Source organism: Aptenodytes patagonicus, chromosome 5 (genome assembly GCF_965638725.1).
Source record: "Aptenodytes patagonicus chromosome 5, bAptPat1.pri.cur, whole genome shotgun sequence".
In the NCBI taxonomy this organism is placed as follows: domain Eukaryota; kingdom Metazoa; phylum Chordata; class Aves; order Sphenisciformes; family Spheniscidae; genus Aptenodytes; species Aptenodytes patagonicus.
Window position 1 is genome coordinate 58,948,976 of NC_134953.1, and position 25,459 is coordinate 58,974,434.

General features: G+C 46.0%; 1 protein-coding gene across 3 annotated transcripts in view; it reads right to left on the reverse strand.

The window, feature by feature from the left end:
- Positions 1–25,028, reverse strand: part of DNAJC6 (DnaJ heat shock protein family (Hsp40) member C6) — a 53,410-nt gene extending 28,382 nt beyond the window's left edge. The window contains exons 1-2 of one of the 3 annotated variants that reach the window (XM_076339998.1): positions 24,783–24,971; positions 12,235–12,370 (exon numbers count right to left, since the gene is read on the reverse strand). In XM_076339998.1, the coding sequence (XP_076196113.1) occupies positions 12,235–12,247 (13 nt within the window). In that variant the 5' untranslated portion in view covers positions 12,248–12,370; positions 24,783–24,971. Of the gene's footprint in view, positions 1–12,234; positions 12,463–24,782 lie in introns of those variants that run through there. The other 2 variants (XM_076339997.1, XM_076339996.1) reach the window with 2 other exon arrangements.
- Between the last annotated feature and the right edge of the window lie 431 nt (positions 25,029–25,459).

Consider the following 25,459-nt stretch of genomic DNA (forward strand, 5'->3'; position numbering starts at 1 on the left):
CAGTCTTCACAAACTGTTCATAGAAGAACAAAATAAATACATTCAAAGGCTCCTCTGCTAGGCAGTGTCTCTTACAAAGCATAAAGATGTATAAAGGAGCAGAAGGGGTTAATGCATTAACACACAAACCTGACAATATATACAGAAACACACAAGAACAGCCAAAAAATTTGATTAAAAAAAAAAAAGGTAGCCTGCCCCTGCTTTTTTTGCCGAATAAAGCATTCTGTGCTAAGTCCCTCTTGTAAATGGAGAACTTCAGAGCTACTGCAGACCTTCCCAGAGGACGGCTGTGGTTCCCTGGGCCACGTGCAACAGCCACTGGAATGGGGCACCAGGACAGGGAAGGCTGGACCCTATGTCCCACATGTCTCCTGTGGACATCAGCCACCTGGCCGGGCATCACCTACCGCTGCCATTGCACATCTCTGAATGATGCTCAGAGACAGCTGCCTTCATAGGTTTGCTCTTCTTGAACATAAAAGTCCTGAGAAAAGAGCAGTTGAGTTTTCCCTCAAGCACGCTGGCCAGCCTGCAGAGGACTATGACCTATTCTGAGGTAGAAGAAGGACCAAGGACACTCGCCGAGTCTGAAGGGATGAGCCCATTGTTGCTCCCTCTCAGAGCCCAGCAGGAAGGCAGTTCAGGTTTCACCGTGCAGATAAGGTGATCACCACTAGCTTGGTCAGGATATTGAGTTAGCGGCGTAATGGTATTTCCCTACTCGGAAAGATCTTCCTACCAGAGTCAGGTGGTAAATTCAGAAGAGAGAAATAGTTCTCTCCCTTAACACAAAGGCAAAAGGCACATTTTGAATTAAAATGAAGTGCCCAAGGCACATGACACCCCATCCCTCCCCTCCAAACCACCAGGAACTGCATTCCATGCACGCATTTGCTTATGCTGCAGCCAAAGCCAAAATTAACACTCACAGACCCCTCAGAAGCTCCAAAAGCATCTTCTGCTATAGCAGAAACAGGAGCGCACAAGCTCATCTGCATAGAAATAGTTTGCTGCAAGTGAGCAATGCAGGAGCCTGTCACATCGCTTGGATCCCAGTTTTCAGCACATTATCACGTAGCAGTTCAGGTAATGTTGACCATGGGTTGGAGTTGCTGTCTAGAAGTCTAATTATGGAGAATTAGTCTCTATGTATATGAGATGCACCTTGTTCCTTACACGGCAAGAACTCCTTATTAACCCAGTTATTGGATATTCCCTGAAAGGCTTAGTGCGCTTCAGAGACATGCTTCTGACCTGTATTTGTAGCACAGGTTTCAGAGGGATTGCTTGCTCACCGCAGCCTTTTCATTTCCTAATAAAGGAACTTTTAATGTAGCAATTTTACTGCTGCGCGTGCACTGCAAAGCGTGCCTGAGATGCATGGGATAGCTCTTCTTGAATAGCTCTGTTAGGTGATGGCAACGATGTTCTCCTCGCTGAAGTGCTTCAAGTCAATGGAGCAGCGTGAAAAAGAGACAACTTCATCCATTCGGTTGACAAGGTGAATTCTGTATTTGTTCTGGCTGAAGGTACTTGCTCTGAGTTAACGCCTGCTTTGAGAAGAGATTATTCTGCATTCAGAATAAACCTGCAGCAGTCGCCAAATAAAGTGACAACCTGCTGCATCTCCTTACAAAACTAAAATATGTCATATAGTAGTGTTCCTATCACAGTCCTTTCTCATCATCAGCCAAAGGGTGGGATTTTTCTGGACAGGTTACAACTGAAGGAGCCTCTGCTGATAGCACCAGCCTTGTGCTGTACAGGATGGATCTGGAGAGCATAGAAATCTTAATTAAAGCACTTAAGCTCTCTCCTTGCTCTCCAGCTAATTTTACAGAGTATGAGGAAAAAGATGTGCAGCGCAGGAGGAGAACTTCTCCCAAGGCAGAGAGACTGCCAAGACAGCGCAGCAAGCACTGCGTCCCTATAGATATGTCCCACCACAGAGGGTGCACATCTTCAGAGGAGAATGCTGTGATCACCAGGGAAGTTCAAAAGGATGCACTCCTGCACAGGAACGGCTGAGCACGGCTCCTCTGCCTGCTGTCCCACCATGACCTGCTCACCAAAGGCACAGGCGTTATGCCAGAGCAAAGTGAAGTGCTTTAGCAGGACAGCTTTGGGGTGTTGGGAGATTAAGGAGAGACTGATACTCATCGATACTGTCAAAAGAGACCCGCTGTCATCTGTCTTCCCTTAGTAGGACAAAACCATCAAAGTGCATATATTAGACAAACTAGGAAACTTATCTTCTGCATATGGACAGAGAAAGAAATCATGCTGTATCCAGAAGGGAAATACCTCCTTCCTCCCGTACCCCCACAAAGGACCACTCGCCTCAACTCCTCTTGCTGCAGTCCCACACGTAGTGTTTGTGCCTAGTGCCAAAATCAAAGACTCCCAAACCAGTTGTGCTGGTTTTGGCTGGGATAGAGTTAATTTTCTTCATAGTAGCTAGCATGGGGCTATGTTTTGGATTTGTGCTGAAAACAGTGTTGATAACACAGGGATGTTTTAGTTGCTGCTGAGCAGTGCCTTCACAGAGTCAAGGCCTTTTCTGCTCCTCAGCCCACCCCACCAGCGAGTAGGCTGGGGGTGCACAAGAAGTTGGGAGGGGACACGGCTGGGACAGCTGACCCCAACTGACCAGAGGGATATTCCATACCATATGACGTCATGCTCAGCATAGAAAGCTGGGGGAAGAAGAAGGAAGGGGGGGACATTTGGAGTGATGGCGTTTGTCTTCCCAAGTAACCGTTACGCATGATGGAGCCCTGCTTTCCTGGAGATGGCTGAGCACCTGCCTGCCGATGGGAAGGAGGGAATGAATTCCTTGTTTTGCTTTGCTTGCATGTGCGGCTTTTGCTTTACCTGTTAAACTGTCTTTATCTCAACCCACGAGTTTTCTCACTTTTACTCTTCCGATTCTCTCCCCCATCCCACTAGGGGGGAGTGAGCGAGCAGCTGTGTGGTGCTTAGTTGCCAGCTGGGGTTAAACCACGACACCAGTTCTGTTCTAAAGGCTGGGTTTTGGGGACAGAACTGGGTGAATGAAGCGGGTGTGACCCTGCACGATGGGGGATGTTTTGGCACCAGCCACCATCACCTGCAGCCAGAGGTTTCACAGGGGACCAAGGAGGGGCCAGCAGCAGAGGGTACCACACTACCACCAGCTGATGGAGATGCTCACTGGTCGGAACAAACAAGAAATGCCTGGTTTGGAAGACTTTCCTGCAAGATCTGCACATTGTGGCCCTCATCTGCCTGGGGGGTCCCCGAGCACCACCCCCCCCCCAGGCAACCCACAAACCCTACAAACCACAGGGCATGAATTCCAGCTCTCCAGAGAATTAAGGGGGAAATGAGCTGACATTTAAAAGGCATTTAAGACCGTGTCATTCTGAATATTTATGCTGATGAAGCAATACTTAGCTTGAGAGCAGGGAGGTGAAAGCAAGACATCTAGAAATTGAAGATCTGCAGTGAAGTACTGCATTTCATAGGTTACTTAGCAAGAGTAAACAGACCCTTTTTGCCTGTAAAGGGCAGACAAAAAGCAGACATGAAACCGTAGGAAAGGAAGCAGGTTTACCTCAGTCTGCCCAGACTATATGTAACAGTATCTTCAATGTCAAATTATTTTTTTTGCTCAGAGAGCTACTGCCTGTGCTTTCTTTAGAGATGGAGTGAGGAAGGAGCTAAACCTTCCCTGTTCTTCACCACGGTTCTTCTCTAGAAAAGCATTAAAGTCTTCATCTCCCACCCTCCCAAAAAAGAGGTTAGTTTGGGAGTAGTAAATGCTCCTCTGTATTCTCTTTCTATGGTACTGTGAGAGCCTGACACTATGATGAGAAAAAACTTGTTAGCTGCTGTGTACATGTCCCAAATTCCACATTTCTGGAAGTTTTTAGCTGCTCACTGCAGCTTTCTGCCTCCCCACAAAGTATTTCAGGGGGAGGGAGGGAGGGAGGGGGGAAGGGTTGTTTGCTTGTCTTTCCCCCCCAGACTATTACCAGGGCACGGCATGAAAGGGGAGCAAGGGATGCGGTGGAGGCTGCCCTGTGCCTTGGCAGAAAGGGCCCTTTTAAAGGTCCCCGAACTGAAAGAAGTTGAGCCGCTGTTGTTGTGGCTTCGGCAACAAAGCCCGAATTGTTTTTAAGGAACACTCAGCAAAAAATGATACTATTTGTGCTTCTGCCTCCCTCCAGCAGCCCCGCCAGCCAGCGGAGGAGCAGCCACAGCTCACGTTCCTCCCACATGCAGCTATCCCAGCAAAGCCTGTGTAATGCAGGACATGATTTCACACCAGCTTTAAGGGATGTAAAGCCAGGCTGCCACTGCCCCATCATCGTATTTATGGGCTTCACCTCGGCATTGCACGAGAGCCCACACAGCGTGTGAAGGGGAGGAGGAACAGCCCTGGTGCAGGCACCCCTGCCACAACATTATTAGAGCATCCTCATATAGGTACATCATGTATGGAGGGGTATATGTGTGCAAAAAATGGGCAGACAGCCAAACCGACCCAGGCAGAGCAGAGTCCCCACATCCCTGGGTACCCTCAGCATCCCCAGCTCCTGCCATTCCCCACACTGAATCTATCTTCCATGCTCAGCACTTTGTCTTTCAGGGGATTGCAAATCAATTTGCAGACATTACTGGAAGAGTTTAAACTCCCGTTTCAAGGGGGAGGGTGGCAGGTATTTCCAAATGAAAATCTCTGGGCAGGTGGCTACTTTGCATCCAGTGATAATCAATAGCATTTAGATCCGAGTGCTTCATTTATCAACTATGTTTTAAGAGCACAATCTCAGCGCCCTGAAGCCCAATCCTCCCTAACCGTTCCTTCCAGCACATAGCTCTCTTCTGGACAGCTGAGCTTTATCACACTTAAGCAGAGACTCTAAAACATCTATGCTATTATATGCACTTACATCCTCTCTTAGATCAGACACAGACCAAGTGTCATAATTACATCAACTTTTTAATAGGCACTGAGTGGCGGTGCAAAGGGGCTGAGGAAAAATCAGCAGCAACAGAGGCAGCTAATACAACATTAAAGGGGCGTTCGCAGGAAAGGAGAGCGCTTCTACCTGCAGAAATTACTTGGGAAGTTCCTAAGACTCACACAGACCCTGAAGACTGATTTTTTTCCTTTTTTTTTTTTTTTTTTTTTTTGCTACCAGTCTCATCTGTCCCCTCCTCCACCGCTGTCCCAGATTCCTGGTAGAGTTAGATTCCCTACAAGGCTGAGCACAGATATCTTAAAGTGTTATTCTGTAAAAATAAACAGCAAAATGTGCAGAGTAGAACTGCAGGACAACAGCAGCAGAACAGGCTCCTACCATTTGATAATGTCACTGCTGAGACCCCCAAACCCAGGTTTCACACATCCTGATGCTTTAAAACACATAGTGGAGGCATGCAAGCGGAAGGCTGCTCTAGCAAGTGTAATCCCCAAGAAAAGAGGTTAAAGCCCACGGGAATGACTTCAGCGTGGCCAAAGGGAAGTTTAAGATCAGGCTATAAAGATGTTTGGACTCTCTAAGGGCACAGGGAAGCAGGAGATGCACTACGAGCCAAGGGGCCTAATGCAAGATAAGGGCTCATCAGATCACAAATCACATGAGATTATAAACCAGTATTATCCCTCACCCCAAAACCCATGCAGTTTGGCTATTTTGCAGTATGCGTATTAACAATGAGACTGCTCAAGACAAAACCCAGCGGTTCTTGAACAGGAGGAGAAAGCTGGGTTGACCGGAAGCAAGTTTGGGGCTGACTACCCAGAGAGGAAACATGGCCGCAGGGAGCTCCCCCAGAGCACAGCCAGCTCCAAACACGGGGGGAAAGCCACAATATTTCTTTCCTAAGCAGGCAATTAGCATAAGACACAGACAGAGGCAGTAATACAAACTGCAACTGTATAAGCGATACTAGGCAAGGTTGGGAGAGGATGGGCTACAGGAGGCAGGCACAGAAAGAGTTTCCAGCTTTCACACGGCAAGAACAGGCAGCACAGGCAGCTGCCAAAGCTACTGCTCCCCAGTCAATATCTGCCCCTTCCATTGTAAGGATCAGTTCAGTGCACAGACGGTTCAGCACAGACATCCCAAGCATTAAGACATCTTTAATAATTTATTCAAGTGAGCAAGTAGTTGGGGCTTTTTTGTTGTTGTTTGTGGGTTTTTTGTTGCTTTGGGTTTTTTTTACTGCAACTTTCCACCAATTGGCTGCCACTGCACCTATCCAGACCTTTTGCCTGGAATAGCTGGCATATCAAATAGAAATTGCCTCAAGACCCAAAGTTGCATTACTACCTGCCCAAGAACTTCTTGGCAGCTTTATCTCTAACAGAAGAGTCACCCCATGTTCTTCTGCCTTTCTCACTCCCAAAAGCTATGAGCATCCTCTTCAGATGAAGGTAGGCTGGGAAAATAAAGCCGTTACAAGCTTACAAGGGGCTCATATACTATAGATGCTGGGAGGAAGGAGAGGAGATAGGAGGAACTGAGAAGCTCCTAAAGGAGGTGCTTTGAATAGGAATAGGTTTGGGTTCATACCTTAAGGGATTGCTGGTACAGGGAGATTTCTGTGCATTTCTGCTGCTGTTGGGCAATGCACATCCAGGCAGGCAGCGTTGCCTCCCTCCTCGAGTACTGCTCTGACTACAGCAAAAGCTGTATTCCCCTTCCCACAAGAAGTCATGGTCCCTTTCTGTGTGCGGGCTGGGACAGGGTCCCTGACCTTCCCTAGGAAGCACTCGAAGCGGCTGGCAGCACATAGCATGCTGTAGGGTAGAGAAGCTCAAGAACTTATTTTTGTGCTTTTCAATGATAAAATTTTAGAACTAATATTGTATGCACCCAAGGCTTGTTATTTGAAGGTTCGTTTGAGACTTCCTAAATACAAACTTCATGGAAATCTGAAGAATTAAAATATTTCTGCTTTTGCTTCAGAAATAGTAACTAAAGAATGCTGCTTGCACCATCAACCAAGCAATATGGAGGATTTCCACAAAGAGGGGTTTTTGCTTCCTTTTTTAGAAGAGTAGTGATGTTGGGGGGGGGGGGAGGGGGGAATCACCCCCCAGTACCATGCCAGATTTGTTTCATTTGTTATATATTTTCCCTTATGAAACTCGTACTACAGTGAACAAAATGCATGTGAGGATGGAATACTGAACTACTGGTACAAACCATGAAATTGGTCTTTAAAGTTGATTGACATTCTCTCTGCTTCTCCTTTTTTTGTTGTTTTGACAGGGAAAAAAGCACTACTGCCAACACCAAACCATTCAAGTGTCCAAAAAACACCAACCAAACAAAAGAGTTATTAAACTGAACCTCCCCATTTGAAAATGCAGCTAGAAGAGAATACAAGCCAACATTGTCAGTGACGGTCTTTGTCCCTGTGCCAGTGACATGGAGATGTCTCTCTTCTGACTCAGTGAAAAGGAATCACCAGAGTACAAGAGATTATGTTTGCAAGTGTAAAATAGTTCAAGAAATCTCAACTTCAACACTTGCAATTTATTTAAAATGCTTTTCTTTTGCAGTTACTCTGCCTGAGGAAGCACGTAGCACAAGTAAGTCTATCCCCTGAGTGTTTAAAACCTATTTTGTAGATTAGCTAGTTTATAAACACCACAGAAGAGCACAGAAAGAGTTTTTTCCTTTCATAACATGTATCCTTGCTGTTAACGTTTATATCTCATTTCCTAGAACCTCTTCTCCTTTCAATGCTCAGCCGGCTGCTGAGAAAGCATTATTGAATGCCACAGCAAAAACCTAAATAAATTGCTTCTTCACCGCCTGCTTCTCATCTTGTGAGCACTTTCAGAAACTTAAAAATAAAGAGACAGAAGAAGTACTATACTGATGCTCTTCTTGGAATTTGTTTCTCGAACTCACAATGTTTTGTGCCCTGCCACCTTCAGCTCAAGTCTCCCCTCATTCCCCCTTCCCTCCATCCTCAAACTTCCAACCCAAGTCCAGAACACTTTCTGGAGGAACTGGCAGTTAGCAGTAACGTATAGGTCCCATTAGACTTATGCACTATGATCATGTTACTATATGGCATCTAGCATATTCCGTAGGAGTTGTTTAAAACATTACATCAGGGGTTGAACATTCAGCAGTTAAGGGCATATACTAAAGTTGCAGAGAGCTTTAATGCACACCAGGGCGTCGCAGAACTTAAACATAACCCTATATGAACAGACCACACTGCGAGATTTAAATCTGAGATTTCAACCGCACACTGACCGATATTTCATTCTGAATGGTTTAAGTCTGGCAAAGTTTAAAGCAATCGAAGACAAGGTCGTAACACAAGAAGCATTGGATACCAGCAGCAACTGATACGGCTGCCCTACCTGAAATAGTCTCTGCTCTTGGCTCCTTTGAGCTAAACCCAAGCCTAACACGGTGGCGCTTGACATCACTGTGGGCAGGAGTTTCCATTTATGCTGCCTGTGAGCACACAGGTACCCCAAGCTATACTTTGAGCAACTTAAATTGTCACTGCTTCAGTTAAACAGCTCACATTAGCGCTCCTCTGCGTGGCATGGCTTATGGTGGCAGAAGAATTTTTAACCATCTGAACCAAGAAGCGTTTACCAGTTCCAGAGACTTTGAAAATCTTACTTTCCCAGGCTCAGCCGCTGGACGCAGACTGGCCAGACCCTCCGCCCCAGTGCTCACACTGCCAGCACTCCGGCACAGGGGCATGGTAGGGTCAAAGAGCCCCTCGGGAGCCCCTCTGTACCAGCTCCCTTTCCAGCCATGATCAGATCCTGCCTTCCAACAGCAACCCCCTCCCACACACACAGTGCTTTTGGTTCCTGGCTTTTTTTCTTTTGACACTAAGCAATACCAGTCCAAAAAAAAAACCATTAAGTCACTAATCATAAGTACTCAGAAGTTACAGCATAGCTGTAACCACTAATTATTTGCAGTGCAAAAAGCTGTTTATGAGATTGCAAGCCCACATTAAGAGATGATACTTTAAGATCTAATACTTCAAATTAGTTTTAAAAAAGAATTAATAGAAAAACCTAACAGGGGCCAACTTTCTCAACTCATGTGCGTTAGTGTCATTGCAGCAATAGCAAATACAGCCACGCTAGCTAAAGCAATGGGCAATTTGCCCCAGAATTGCCAGCACTTCGCCTTCAGCACAAATCCTCACCCATCTAACTTCTATGATTGCTTAATATTAATCTACACACAGATCTTCCAGAGAGCAAAGGCCATTTTCCTATGCCCAGAGTGCACTGCCCTGGTGCAGATAAAACATAATATGTGGGGAGAGAAGAGGAAGGTTTGATTCTCCAACTATTTAACTTCATCAAAGATGCTATTTAACTGCACCCAGAGATGTTCGGCTCAAGCACAGGAATAACCCTGCCAGACAGACAAACCAAGGCGCTGCACTCGCAGCCTGCTGCACCGAGTGTCCCAGATTGCCTGGTGACATGGAGTTCTACCTCAGGATTGTTTCACTCCTCAACTGCAAACAGCCATTTTGATAACTCAGGCAGCAGCTGTTCCACCACACATAAAACCATTATTTAAAACGAGGAAAAAAAAAAAAAAAAAGAGAAAAACTGAAACATAAAGGAGGTCAGGCGTGTGGGAAGTACATAACGAGCTCTGATTTGGCCAGGGCACCTCAAGGTTTTCCCCTTCTGGGTCTGCCACCTAATTACGCAGAAGAGAGGCTCCCCTACCCCACCAAAACCCAGCAGCACACCTCCCTTGCACCGTAACATGTCATCAATTTATTTCACCCTTCTCCTTCCCGAGGAACTCGGGTCTCTTTTCCCAACTGAAATACGCTCTACCAGTGCCCATCTTGGGAATTTGGACTTTGGCGTCATTAGTGGGAGGAGTCTCAAGTATTTATAATATGAATATATTCCCTAATTAAAAAAACAAAACACAGAAGGCGGGCGGTGTTTTTTTCCTTGCTCCTATTAAGCCAAAACCCCAGCCACCTTATTTTCCTATCTTTCTCTTACACTACTCCCTAATTCCGCCCCCCCCCCAACTATCCATCTTCATGCTACATTAAAGATAAATCACGTCCCACAATTCATAAGCAGCTTCAATTACCAAATCACTAGAAATCACAAGCACACCTGAGGGGTGGATACAGTTCTTTAAAAGCTTTTAGAATTTCATACTTGGCAAAAAAAAAAAATGTCTTTGCAATGAACTGATAAAAATTAGGCATTTATCAGCATGAAGTTTTCAAATGAACAAGGCAGATACAAGTAAGGACTTCAGGTTTAGAACAGAGCATCATACTCCATACAGCTTTTTTCAACTTCATGTGAAGATTTAGAAACACCCACCAAAAAACCCTTATTAAATAGATAAGGTATTAAATTGAGTTTATAGTTGGTTTTTGTTTTTTTTTTTTTAAGGGCCATATTAAGGCTTGAGGTTTGTTGCTGCTTAAATGTCAGGTGTGTCGTTGTTTATAGAGCCTGTAAAATTTAGGCAGTGAGAGTAGCAAAGTGAACTAAAGGAAGCGAACTCTGGTTAACACAGATCTCTTAACCGTTAGCTTCCAAATCCCAGAGACAGCCCTTGAGCAAGCCCATGTGTTTAAGGGGAGAACATCCTAGAAACTGATAGAGGGCATTAATACAATTAACGCTTGGGATGTCGTCAGAGTTAGTAGCTGAACTGTTGAAATGGCTGAGTATCGCACAAAACCTGTAAATAAAGGTATTATCCAGCTATCCGTGAGCACTTCTTTTTTTTTCCCTGCTCAGCAGGGAGCGAAATAGCTTGAAGAAACAGAACAGAATGATTGCAACAGCAACACTCAAATAATACACTGAGCTGATGCTAGACAAAAGCCATGACTTGACATGAGCTGCAGCACGCTCCCACACCTGGCTGGATGCGAAATGCCACCTTCCACAGCACTAATGCCTTTGTTTCTTAAAGTTCTAGGAAACTTATTCAGATAATTGCTTTAACGATAGATATTAAACTGACCACAATATCTAACCATCTCAGCAGATGCCAACGTAAGAATCCAAGTAACTTTAACACAGCAGCCTACTGTGAGTAAGAATCTACTGACACATACTATGATTACAAGCAACTGTAGCAGAGATATCATAGCAGCAAATTCAAATACATTTCTAAAGTCCAGGAGTAAAAAAAGTTAAAAAACAAAGCCAACCCCCAAAAGAACTCTTGAAAGCAAATTCAAATGGCAAGGGGGAAGAGGAAAACATGACTCTTATTACATCAGAGAAAATGTGAAAAAAAATCAAGGTAAGATTCTCCCCACCCAAGTCCAGACATAGGTGATTAGGGAGTTTCTCCCCTTGAGAAGAGGTTACCACATTAAAACAAAGGTAATGTATTTTAAGTACTTGCTGTCTTGGGCCCACCCCTTCCTTTCATGGAACAGTACAGGTACTGCTGCAAGATCCCCCTGTTACAAAGGACAGGCATCAAATTTGGTTCCCCTCAACTAAACAGGGTATTTCCCTGGACAAGTTTGATCTTTAGAAGTTCTCTGCAAAGGCTGTAGATGTTCATTGCGATGGGCACATCTAACCAACTAGAACCAGAGCCAGTTTGTTTCGAGAGATCACTTAAAAGCCATCAGATGAGTACTCTCGATTACTGGTGATCCAGGCAAATTTGAACCTGTGTTTTAGAGATGAAGAGCTCTCTATCCCATTACCAGTCATAAAGACCATCTGGTCCCCTACTCCCTGATTAAAAAAAATTGGTGCATGCAGTGCACCATCTATCAGAATTAATGCAACTCAGTTTGATGAGTGCGTTTTAGAGGAAGGGAAAAAAAAAAAGTAACGATGATTCCGTGAAATAAGTCAGCTGGGGAAAGATCCCAAAACGCTCCATCCATTTTAGCTTCAGAACAACCTTTTCCTCTTCGGGGCTGAAAACAGGAGCCGGCCGTGAGGATTTATTAGCCGCTGATTTCTACGGCGCTACCCGCCCGGGTCCCCAGCCTCGGGTGGATTTCCTTCATCCCGCCGCCCTCCCCACCGCCCGCGCTTGGACAAAGGGCCGCTATTGTCCCCGGCTATAAAGACTCCCCATCCCCACGCAACAACAACAACTCCACCATTGCGCAGCGGACCCTCCACGGCAGACCCCCCCCCCACCCCGCCGCCCTTCCCCACGCGCGTCGCGGGGACCCCCGTGGAGGCCGCGGGGCCGCCCCTACCTGAGCTGTCCATGGTGCTGCCGCCCTCGGCGCGGTGCTGCTGCTGCTGCTGCTGCTGCCGCGCCGGGCTCCGGCCGCCCGCCGCCGCCGCGCTGCCCCCGGGCTTGCCCCCGCCGTCAGCGCTGCTGTCCACCAGCTGCAAAGATTCATAGCCGTCACTGCCCGGCTTTTTCCGGTAGCTCCCGAGCAGGCTCATGGGCGAGCCGGGCGGAGAACCTCCTCTGACGCCGCGGGCAGGAGGGGAAGACAAGTGCTCCGGCCGCCCCGAGGGGAGGGGAAGGGCGGGGCGGGGCGGGGCGGGGAGGCCGCCCCCCCTCTCCCCCCTCCCCTCCGCGTAGCCGGTGCCGCCCCCTCCCGCCCCTCCGGGGCCCGGAAGCAATCGCGGAGGCCGCAGCCCAAACGCCCAGGCTGGGTAGATTTCAGGCCCCCGGTAGAAGCATCTTCAAATAAATTAGGCGACAAGGTGCTGGAAACGCTGCAGCGGCCACGGAGCGGAGCGATAGCGGTCAGAGCGGTTTCGGCAGGGGAGGGTCTCCCCGACAGTCGGCTGCTGCGAGCGATTAGTTAGCAAAAAGTGCTGGATCTACACCATTTTCTTCTCCTGGGCTATTATTCACGCATTCTGGCAAACACATCCCTCTCGCAAAAGAGGTCCTTCAGCTCGGAGGGTTAGGCTGTACAGCTGGCGTGAAGAGGTTCTCAAAATAGCCATCGATATTAAGATCTTTCTGTCACGCCAGTGAAAGGTGTGTTCCTTGGGAACGGGCCAAGGTCACCGAGTTATGGGCTGACACAGCCAATTCTGCAGTCTAAAGGAGGAGGGATGGCACAGCAGTTCTGCACTGAGCCTCCAAAAACCTAAAGAGCATCTCTGGTTCAGCCTAACACCGTATCTGTCTGCAGGCAAGTAACCGGAGGGGTCCCGATCCACAGCGCTGTGTGACGGCAAGCACTGTGGGATGCATCGGCATCCCAAGCCCCTGCCTGTGCAACTGCTGGGTTAAAACCGGTGGCTCCCAGCTGAAGAAGCGCTACCACCGATTGCTAAGCCATTTTTGTTGTTAGGTCTCGCCAGTCTGTTTTTAGCTGTTCACATGTAAACAGACTTTAGACCAACACAAAGTGTGTCCTTGAACAACTGATTAGCCATACCTCGCCTGACGCATTTTGCAGCCATGGCTAGTAAATCATAATTTCATTTCACATGGAGCAGAGGAACTGAGGGATGTTCCAAAGGAAATGACCACTATTAAACTCTTCTAAATGGATTTCTTTTTAATTTAAGGAAAAACAAAGGCAAAAAGAAGTCATAGCATCCAGACACAAGTATGCCTTCAATCTCTTGCAAAAAGGACACAAAGTACTCTGCTTAGAAAAATAGTGTGGGTTTGCTTCTAAAGCAATAACATCAATAAGCAGTTCTGTAGTGATAACCAGAACTTGAAATATTACTGATACTTGGCTGAAACTTTCCTGCTTAACACCCCAGGGCAGTGGGCATTTGGTACAGCCTTACCTTGTCATGTGCTATTGTTTATGTAACTCCTGCAATTTTATATTACAGTGCAGACAAGGTACATCTGTGACCCAGAATTTTCTCAGAAAAATCCAAGCAGATTTACAAGCAGAAAACTAAAATGAACTAACCTGATGTAAACTGTTCACAGTTAGCGGCAGTAACAGCTTGAACTCAAAGTTAGAATTGTGTATTTTCTACTCTCTCATTGCTGGGCTCTTAATACATCGGCCTGTACGGACCAATACACAGATTGCAATGCTTGCCAGTAGGAATGGGGTCCCCTCCCTCTTGGCACCCATATGCAGCAACTTAGTAACGAAAAAATAAAAGTGCAGGTATTTTTACTAGGGATCACATCTGTTAGTCTCTCCTAGTCAACCTAGGATACAACAATTCCTGTGCTCTAGGATAAAAATGGGAAATCTGGGGTGTGTGTGTCAAAGTGGATTTTCATTTATTTTGCTTGCTCAGCTAACAGCCCAAACACGAAAAACCAGGCTCTCAGGTGAAGGGGGCACATTAAGGCTATGTAACATTTCCATGAATACTCAAGCATGCTCGCACTGGAGGCAACTGCAGCCTGTTAGAGGGAACAAGCTGGGGAACCTGGCACAACACAATGCCGTACACATCCTATCCCCTGTCTTGAACTGTCACCTGTGGTCTCTAGCCTGCTCTGCTGCCTTTATCCAACAATTCAAGAAGCTCAGCTTAGACAAAACTTCATAACCTAAATCCAGAAGTCCTCTCTCTCACCGGTGAGCAGCAAGGGTCTGTCTGCATTAGGCAGTGAAAGGAAAGCCCTGCTGAAAATGTTCTCATGGAAAAAGGGGACAAGCAAGAGGAGAGGATCACTGCAGCAGGAAGTATAGCTCGCCCTTCTCCGAGTACCGGAGCAGGTCCAGAATTTATACTTCCACAGCCACAGTCTCATTGCTGCTGCCCACTGGAGCCTCACAGCACGTCTTTGGCTCAACATTTCCTAGAATCATAGAATCATTTAGATTGGAAAAGACCTTTAAGATCATCGAATCCAACCGTAAACCTAACACTGCCAAGTCCACCGCTAAACCATGTCCCTAAGTGCCACATCTACACGTCTTTTAAATATCTCCAGGGATGGGGACTCAACCACTTCCCTGGGCAGCCTGTTCCAATGCTTGACAGCCCTTTCAGTGAAAAAATTTTTCCTAATACCCAATCTAAACCTCCCCTGGTGCAACTTGAGGCTGTTCCCTCTTGTCCTATCACTTGTTACTTGGGAGAAGGGACTGACACCCACCTTGCTACAACCGCCTTTCAGGTAGTTGTAGAGTTCCTACCCAGTGTTGATGCTGCTGTTGTGTCTGCAGCAAGCAGAGTACAGTCATACTTAGAAAGAAAAAAAAAATTGCTTCTCCTTGTTGAGTCCGTTATTAATTCATTTCTTTCCACATTTGTCCCAGGGTTTGGGGGATCATAGCTTGCTTTCCCTCCAAGGAGTCCCAAAGGGGAATCACCACCGTAGCCCAAAGCTCCAGCCTGGACAAAGAGGGTTCTGCAAAGCATCAGGGCAGGCAGGGAGTAGGGACAATGCAGCGTCTCCAGGGGATCTCGGGGCAGAGGAGGGAGGAGGAAACAGATTTCAAAGTCCCATCCTTGCTTGTAATTACCATTGCTACAAATACAAAGAGATGGGATTAGGGAAGCATGTTGTGTGGGATTCAGTTGAAGCTGCACTTATCCATGCATTTTCCAGCCCTGTGGGAAGTTTAGCTGAAGAGAACATATAAAGTAATATTCACCTCTCCCCCAGTTCTCCCTTTAAGTTGGGCTAATGAAAGGAGTTAATGAAGGGCCACATGATTTCTCTCTTTTGGAGGTCTACAGTATAAAGAATGCTATATACAAAAACCCAAAAATCAAATAACATGTTAAATTGCACATGACTTTCCAAAATGAGAGTAAAGAAGAAGGATCTAGGGAAACAGCTACTTAGAAAAATTCCTTAACATCCTTGAAGATTTATTGAGTGGTGGCTAATGATACTACAAAATAATATAGATGTTTGTATTCTGTTTGAACGGCAAGGCTGGCAGGTGCCATTAAGGCTGTGGGGGATGTTAATGACATGCTAAGGAGGATTGTATGTTGCTCAAGACTCAAGAGATACAAACTCTCTTCCCATTACTGACCTTGGAAAAGTCAATTGATTTGCCAGCTTCTAACTCTGTCTGCTTTTCTCTGTCTGGGTTGCAGCCTCTCCTGGGTAAAGCCTCTTTTCATAGCTGTAATCAAGCACCAACCATACTGAGGTGCAATTTCATTTTTTCCACCTCTCTTCCAACTAGATGAACCATTAAGGTGAAATATTATACTCTTAACTCTTCGTGAGTAGAAGAGCATTCAAACTGTGGAGTGTTGTGAGAATTACAAATACAGCTTGAAAATTAATTTAATATCTGGAGCAACACCTTTAAAACTCAGTATACTAAACATTTTTTCCAAAGTTACTCCACTGTGAACAAAGAACTCTCCCTGCACAAAGTGTTTCTGCAAGAAGTCCAAACCCAGGTGTACATACATAGGTAAGTATATGGGAAGTACCAGCTATGCTGTATGATATGGACTGCTACCACTGCCTGAAAAAGATGCATGTGTTATTAAGAAAAATAAGGCTTGCTCAATCAGTTTTCATATTTCTCAAGCAGATTTCATATTTCCATTTTCATACTGTTCATACTGCTGCATGGGGCAGCTCCTTCTCTCTGCAGTCCAAGCTATAGTAATTTCTTTCCTCTTGCCTGTCTCCTCACACTTACATGCACCTTGTTTCTTGCAGTGGGACACTGGGCCATCAAAACATACTCTAAAGAATTAACATTTTTGCCTTTTCCCTCTTCAAAGCACTCAAATCCTAATCAAATAACCTTAGTTCACAGACTCCCGAATTTAGGCTACCTTCAACATTCCTATAACAAGTACTCTATAAAATGGGCTTTCAAAAAAAGACCAGCACAAGCTCTTTAACTCTGCTTACCTTCCTTGAAAGCTTGCAAGGAGCACCCATGGCATTCAGCCACAGTTACGTTCTGGAGAACCCTTCAGCAACCCAGTAACCCACCCTGTCGCACACTGATTTGAGCTGTGCTATGAGCCATCCTGCCAGCAGAAGGAGGCTTAAGCACATGTATAAATTGAAGCAGTTCGATAAACCTTTGATGGTCTGAAAAAATAACAACCACCACCTTTTTGTATTTGTTTAGTACCCAGACCTACAGCACAGCCTTTGGGGTACACATTAGGTAGCAAGGTATTGCTTGAGATTTTGACACTTAATCTAGCTAGTCATCAAAAATTTGGTGTAGCAAAGGCATCATTCCTGCCCTAAAATCTAACTGGGTGTAGAACTGACAGGACTGACAACTGTGTCTATCTCAACATCACATTTACCCCCCAGAAGCCCCACATCCTGCTAAAAACACAGACCAAACCTAAACCCTACCCCTTCCCCAGCCACCACGCTGAGCCATGGGGTCGCAACCCTGCTCACAGCAGCTCAGCCCCACCAGGTAGGGAAGAACATGCTCCACAGGGGCCAGCTTTGACCCTAGTGCCTACACCACTCTTCCAGCAGGAAAGCAAGAGCATCACCACATTTTTCTGTTGGGCCTTTCCTCCTGGACCTGCCCCATAGAAATTTTATTCTGGCAAGTACCCACTCCCTGTACTCTTGGAAGAAGGGTCTGTCCTTTCAGCCCGCCCTTCCTCCCTCCCCAGGGAACACTGACACCAGCATCTCCACCCCCAGGATGCTCAAGGCCTCCACAGCTGCTAACACTTTAAATAAGAGCCACTTTTTTAACCCCAGTTAAGCAAACCTGATTGAATTGATTACAGCCAGCAAGCTCCTTGTCTGGGCTAGGACCGCCCCAGTTACCATCAGCGCAGATGAACTGTAAGAAATAATGCCACTGCATTTTGGGTCATTACTGACACAGATAAAGAATATCTTAATTTTTCTATTTTATTTTTGGCCTGGTGTGTTCAAACATAAACCAAAGATCTTAAAACTTAAGCCATAAACCACCTTTTGAATTAGCTTCAAGAAAGTGTTACCTCTTGATTGCATCTGCTGCTCTCCATTCAACTCACCTGGTTCTTGTCACCTTAGAGTATTGCATTTCCCTCCCGATGAAGGCTTAGTGTGGTGAGGAACAAAAGCAAAGCTATGGTGAGAACCAAAAACAATCCACTTCAGAAGAGGGTCATAGTTTTTTTGTTGTTTTTTTTTAAAAGACACCAGTTCAGGAATCACAACAGCTAACTAAGGTCATCAGGAGGCTATGTGATATCACCTTTTTTGCTTTACTTCTTGTCCTAAGAAAACCAGAACCAAAATACCGCCTCCTGTCTTCCCATCAAAACAGCAATTGTCAAATCAGTCTCAACCTTTACAAGAGGCAATGAATAAACTTTTACATATACAGCCAAAGGATTTACGTTACAACTCATCAGTGAGGCCAACTTAGAAAAAACAGTGTCTTCTAAACAATAATTTTCTCTAAAAATAGTCAGATCCTCAGTCTGGGACTGCCTTGAACTGAGTCCTACCCTGTTATAGTGTTAGCCAGACCCTCCCTCTCTCTAGCAGGAGCCTTCCCATCACTCTTATGTTTTATCTATAGGCACCAGCCTCCACTCTTGCAGGCTCTGAATGTATTGAGGCAATCAAGGAGGATGCATAAGGGTTTCTTTCCTGACAGTTCATTGTCATAGCAGTGGCGATAGCTGACAAAATAAAACCCCAGGAGCCATCCCATTGCAATTCCTACTCCTGTAGAATAAGCTCTTCACATTTCCATGTTCAGATGAGATGTGGGTCAAGCTCCCAAATGACTTTGGGAGTATGTGACCTGCACAGCAAGGATGACACTTCTTGCCCTCTCATCTGGAGGCTTCATTCATTACTTGGACAGTGCCATGGGCTGGCCAGAAGCATCGATTCCCATGCACTACTCTGGGAATGGGCACGTGATAGCAAAATGGGTATAGGCTCTCGGTACACAGCCAGAAATATGATTTCAGAGCAGTATCCAGACTTGTGCTGAGGATAAATAAGTGGTATTTGGACCAGAGTCAAGGATGGCCATGTGGTTCCTTTCTCTGTACGTGGGAATGGCCATGCCTGGGTTTGCTGGAGAAGTAAGGAGCTGTCACAGCCTGCCTATGAGCGGTGGCTACGCAGGGCAGTATAGCGTATGTTACTGGTGTGGGATACGGCGTGCCACGGGCAAATAGGCTGGTTTATGGGGATCCAGGTGGAGAGAGGGGGATCAAATGATCTAATCCTTTGTTAACCCCCCCGATATTGAGGAACTTCCAAACTGGCTGTTCCTGTCTTGTTCACCTCTAATGAAAAGCAAACGTGGTCCTGAGAAAGCTTAAGTTGTTTTTAATTGTTAGACTCAATTAAACTTTTGTTTCCTTCATCAGAGGAAGCCTTGAGCCTTTGCTGCAGTGAAATCTAACTCAGTGCCTTGCTGACAGCTGGAGCTTCAGCAGCTGAAGCTCCAGTGGATGTGTTCTTCAGTGGATGGACACTGAAGAACATATTCACGAGCATTTGTCAAGCAACAACTGTAATTTCATTTCAGAGGTGTTCACGGTGCTTATGCAAGCATCTGTAGAAGGAAAGCCTTGTTGCCAAGAACGCTGATGGCAGAGAAGGCATCGCAACCACTCCCACAAAAGCGTTCCTTTTGGTCATAGTACCAAAACTTGAGTATAATTATCCTGAGAGCATATGGGGATTTTGAGAGGGTCAGTTTCACCGCACGCTATCAGGAACCTCAGCAAGGTTGTGCTTGCCTTGCTTATCTGTCAAATCAATTGGGACACACCAGTGAGCCTGCACGGCTGCTTATCATTATTTTGTTTTCCAATGACTTAGGATGCAACTAGTTTTTGACTCTCTTATTATCTTCTTACCCATCCTTTCCTCTCTGTGATAGCACACACCATTAAGCGTATTGCTGTGTCTGTGTATTTTTTATTTCTTGCCTTTTAGTCTTGTTAAAGTGCTGTCAGGGATGATACATAACTTACTCGTTTCAGCGCAAGACTTTGTTTCTGAGTATTGAAGGATTTGACTGGCTCCTCAGCAGCATCGAGCCGTGGAGCTGCTTGCCAAAGGCTGTTGTAGATGCTAAAAATGTACATGCTTCACAAAGAGAGTGGAGAAATGTATGGGAAAAACAAATCTAGAAGGGGCCATTAAATAGGAGTGTATCGCTGTTCGCTCAGGAGGTCCCCAGCCTGCAAACTGTTGCAAAATTGGAGGCTGTACAGCCGTTCATACAATTCCTCAGGTCAAAATCAGGTATTTAAGTAAAAATCAGATATTTTGCTACCTAACTACTGTTCGTTCATCATTTCCCATTCACTGTGAGGTAAGTGGCTAAATACCAAGAAAAATCTGGGCGTAGCGCTCCTAAAGCCTGTTTGCGAGCCTGCAAAATATGTGTATGTGTAATCCCCGTTAGAATGAAAGGCACAAGTTCAGAAACACACAAACATTTCCATTAGCAACAAGAGAAGTTCTACATTCATTAACCAAGACAGAGGTGGGCCCATAGTTGGTACCTCGGAAAAATCTCAGCTTTATATTAAACCTGGCTGCTTGCAACTTGCAACGAGTTACAAAGCTGAATTACTCAGCTCATGCACTTAGAATGCATAGCTGCAGCTTGCATTAGCACTTGCATTTAAAACAATATAATGCCCAGATCTTTGCTTTTTTAAACACATAGAAAAAGTCCAAAGTGTAATTTTGAATTTCTTTTCAGCAGGTTATTGCTTGCATTGGAAAATGACTGGTGGTATAATTTTTCTCCTTGTTTTTACAAGTGAGTCATCACGGGGTAACTTCAGCTACTGCTGCTAATGCTCAGGGTCAGCAAATAATATAATGAAAATAGTCAGGTCATTGCTCTCAGGTAGCTCCAATCAAGGACCCCTCAATGCAATGAGTCTTTCCACGAAAACAGAAGGGAAATTACAGGTGGCACTGCCAGCCCATGCCGATGGCTGTTGCACACTTCGCCCACTCCCATCGCTACTTCATTTTAGGATGTATGGGATGAAGGTTTCCTTTGGGAGAACAGGCCAGGGGACAAGTATCCTCACTACAAGCTTCAAAATGATGGTTTCTTTTGGATAGATATGTAAGCAAGCGAGGTCCGGCTGACGAAGGGTAGGAAGATACAGGCGGGTCCAGTAGCACAGGAAGGTTTGCCAGAAACCCATCACATCCCCATTAAAGTGGTTCTACCTTCTTACAGATTTTGGTAGCATATTTTTTATCTAATACTAATAGGAAAAATTATATTATTAGAGCTTTGTTGTTCTGGCTGCTATATAAAACATTAAAAAATGGTGTCTGTCTCATCTCACAGTATCTACTGACTTACAGGTCCTGCATCCCACCTAACTGAGGCAGTTTGAGTTCAGATTTATAACTGCTCATCATTCCAAAGTAATACTCAAGCAGACACTACAAGGCTGCGTATGCTCTCTCCCACGATGCTGTTTTCAATCCGCAGGGTGCTTTGCAGTTTTGGAAGAATAGCTTGGATGTAATTCAACGGGAGAGACACCCAGTTGCATTGGCATGGGAATAGCTTGCAGTGGATCATCATGACTTTGGATGCAGGCTGTAACTTCAGTGGTAAAGGAGCCAGAAGTCTGGTCCTCAGTGACATTACGGCCTCTTTAAGCAAGTCAGGGAGTAGGGCTGGGTATGAATGCCCTCAGCCTTCTCCTCGTGACCCATTCACACCATGAAAGGTAACAAACCCCACTTGCTAATTCCTACCACACTAACTGAATCAGCCTCTTGTGGATCCCACAGCTTAGTCACCTGTCTGGGAATGCATCGCTGGGATGCCTTCAAGACGCCAAGCAATAGAAAAGCTTCGTGAGCATCCAGGTGAAGCATGCTTGACTCAGCAGAAAGGATTCAAAGCGATCTTCCTCTCCCAGTGATGCCTCCTGTGCTGCTGTAAGAGTTCAGTGAGAGCTGCTCCGCGCCACAGGATGCTCTCCCCTAGGCTGCAAACAGCCCTGAGCGAGGGGCAGGTGGTGGAGCTGGGGGAAACTCACGGCTCCACCCAGATCCAGCTGCGGTTTTCAATACCGTTTAAGGCAGGAGAGAATTTATCATCACATATGTTAACTCAGAAAGTAATATTGTAGGGCCTAGTCTATACCACGTGGCTTTAAAATAATTATGCCATGTGGTTCCCAGGCTGGAGGTTTTGTGTGGATGTGTTTCAGCTTAAACACCTTAAAAAATCTGTTGGGGTGGAAAATTAATGCCAGGAGTAAATGTGTGCAGAGCCGGTAAGCCTGCCTGCATCCTACCCCACAGTGCCTTGACAAGTGCCCCCGCACCAGGGCAGAGACCTGTGCACAGACGTATTGCAGAGAAACCTTTGCTAGCTAGAAAGCAAATTGCTCTTTCTGTAAAGTTTTCTGTGAAAATTATTACTTGGAAAAGGAATTCAAGTGTTTGGGTCATTTTTTTCTGCTTCAAAACATGGTCTGAGGAAGGGAATAAACTTCACTAGTTTCCTGCACAGCAAAAACCCCATTTCAGAGGATTTGGAGAAAATCCTGGCCTTCACCTCAGTCTCCCTGCATGATTTTGTTCTGCACATCCCATTTCTCCATCTCTCTGCCTCCCAGCCATGATTCAGGGATGTAAATGATACCGTTTCCCATCCTTATTATTTCTGGTTACTGAAAACAAGAACTTATTCAGGAGAAAGAATTCTATATATTGTATACAGTGCCTATCAAAACAGGGCCTCATACAGTATTGTCATGTAAACTACTTTAAGAGTTCATAAAATATTATTTATAATTTAGTAAAAATAATAAAAAGTAATATTTATAGCATTTTAATGTTGAGAGGTTCCCACAGCTGCTTTATCCACCCCTGAAAAAGCATCTATAACCTGATTTTTACAGTGGATGGAAATTACAGTATCTCAGTCCAGTACAGCCACAGCTGGGACTTCCAGACAGTGTTCCCTACAGCCAGAGGTTTTTCTTCTCCAAATCTGAGTGCTGCAGGACGCCACAGACCCAGCAAAGATCAGACCCCTGTGAGCAGCTCCACAGCGGTTTCAGACATCTCCCCATCTCCAGAGCATCTCGGGAGGGGAGCAGCCACCCCTTTGGGTCCAGCCATTCATTATAGATGCTTAGGTTAGGTTCTTTGCTACATCCCTCGCAGGCTGGTGATGCTAATTCCCTTTGCAAGGTGAATTTCAGGCACCTGAGCAGAGCTGGGGGTGCGGTAAAACACGACCCCGCAGTGTTGGCACCAAGCCCACGAGCCCTGATAGCCCAATTTTGATCCCAAAACCTGAGCGGCACATCTGGGTACCAAACTCTCCACCACTACGGTCCAGCAATTCCCTTTTCCACACAGCCCCCAGGCTGCCACCATATTTTTGCAGCAAAGCAGGATGGATTTTAGCAAATCCTGCCCAAAAATCCAGCTTTGAGGACTCATGCAAAGCACCGTGGCGGGTGCAGCGGGAGGCCCTGGGATTAATCTGCAGCAGGGCAAAGCCATCCGTGGTGGATTAGTTGGGTCAGCAATTAAACATCGGCACTTACGCTGCCGGCAGCGTGCAGGAAAAACCTGGTGCTCAAGGACAAAATGCGGTTCCTCCTTAAAGGCTGCGTCCGCTTGGAAATACTGCATCTATCGGCTGGGAGCGTTTCTGGGACCATAAACAAGCCGGCTGTGTCACAGCCAGCTAAATATAGTGCAGCCTGGGTTGCCTTCATGCTGCCTGTGCCATCTGAATCACTTGGTACGCTGATTTTTTTTTTTGTTTTTCCTCGGGGAAGGCTATGACTAAGAGAAATCCACAGTTGAAGGGATATCAGAAGATGGAGGCCCTAGTCCAAATGCAGAAGGTGAATAAAGTCTGTAGTTTGCAGACCTGGGGGCCTGTCCAAAATATTCCTCGCCCTCCTCCTCCTCCTCCTCCTCCTCCTCCTCTCTGTCCTCCTCCTCCTCTCCTTGGCATTATCCAAAATAAGACTATAGTAACAACAGCCACAAAGACATCAGCAAGACATTGAATACTTCCTGATTTAAAGTCGCAGCGCTCCCAAGGTGATGCTGAGGGGGATAAACACCTACCTGAAGCAGCAGTGCCATGGGGAGCAGGCAGCCCTGACGGCCGCCCCGTCCCTGCCGTCCCCTCCCGGAGCACCTGCCTGGGGCTGCCTCAGCAAGACTGAAGGCAAATGCAATGGTGTATGCATTTAGCTATATTTTTTTTTAATCTTTTCTGGCCCAAAGTAGGGTTTTTAAAGGGAATGAAGCTCTGTGTTTGTCTTGGCATAATAAAATGGGGAGGTTTGAAGGTCAGCTTCACAGTGGATGCACTGCAAAAGGCTGGATATCAGTATTCCATAGCAGCATTTATATACTCACATACACACCCAATTACCCTTCCTGTAGGAAGTACAGCTATGTTCAGATATAAGCTACAATTATTATTTGAAATCTAAAAATCACTTTGTTTTTCTTCATTGAAGGTAATATGCCCAAATAGCTTTCACAGTCCTAAAATACACAAACACCTATTTTGGGGTACAAGAAGAGATGCTCATGTTCTGCATGGAGTTATCGAGGTATCCAGAGCAGGAGGCAGCCTGACGTTATTAAATGCTATATGCCCATGTACACATAGCTGAATTTCAGCACCTTAACTTGCCCTCAGACAGCAATATGTGCTACACTGCCAAGAGGAGCAGTTTTCAGTGCAATATCTTCCCTCAAACCTATTATATAACCAGGCTTTAAAGCAGGATTTTTTGCTTTATCCTGAGCTGCAGGATCCGAGCATGCCTTCCCAATGATTACTCAGCACAAATTTGCCGTAAACAACATCCCATATTTGATTGTGCACCGTCTCGCTCTTCTTCCATCGCACCCCACTCATGGCTAAGCTTTCCTTACCTTGCTTTTCAGATGCGTGCATCCTCCTCTCCCGGCTCCTGCGGCAGAGCGGCGGGGAGCCCGGCTGCGCTCCCGCACGCCGGCTTTCGACTCGTCATTCAGCGACAGTCCCGGGTCACGGGGCAACAGCCACGGGCTGGGACGCTGCTGACTGGGAACTGCACGCTGCTCTGGGCCCTGCCGGGTTATATTTGGGATTACAGAGACTCAGGAAAAGATGAGGATGGAGGCAGACATATCACATCTTCTAAAATGTGGCATGGAGTGGGATCGGGAGTCTGCAGGTCTGATCCATCAAGTGCAAACCTAAGCAATCTCCCCCCCCCCCCCCCCTCCGATTTTTTTCTTTTTGGAGCAGGTTAATTCCTTTGGACAGACTCAACGGGGATGCGGCGTGTCAAAGCTTTGCAGAGCTGGGAACAGGGCGGCGTGCTGGTCGAGGCTCACCTGGGGCACTTCCCTGGGTACCCCGGCAGGCTAGTGCTAGCTGATGCTATAAACACACTATTAATTGCCCCCAAATCTTTATCACAGCATAACTACAGATGCAACGGCATTACCAGCTATCGCTGTCATTTCTTCCAAGCAGTCACCTGTAATTCCAGTTATCTTCCTTGGGTATCTCCTATCCCCACCATATCAGAGCATCCCAGAAGCTTTAATCTCCCCGCACAACG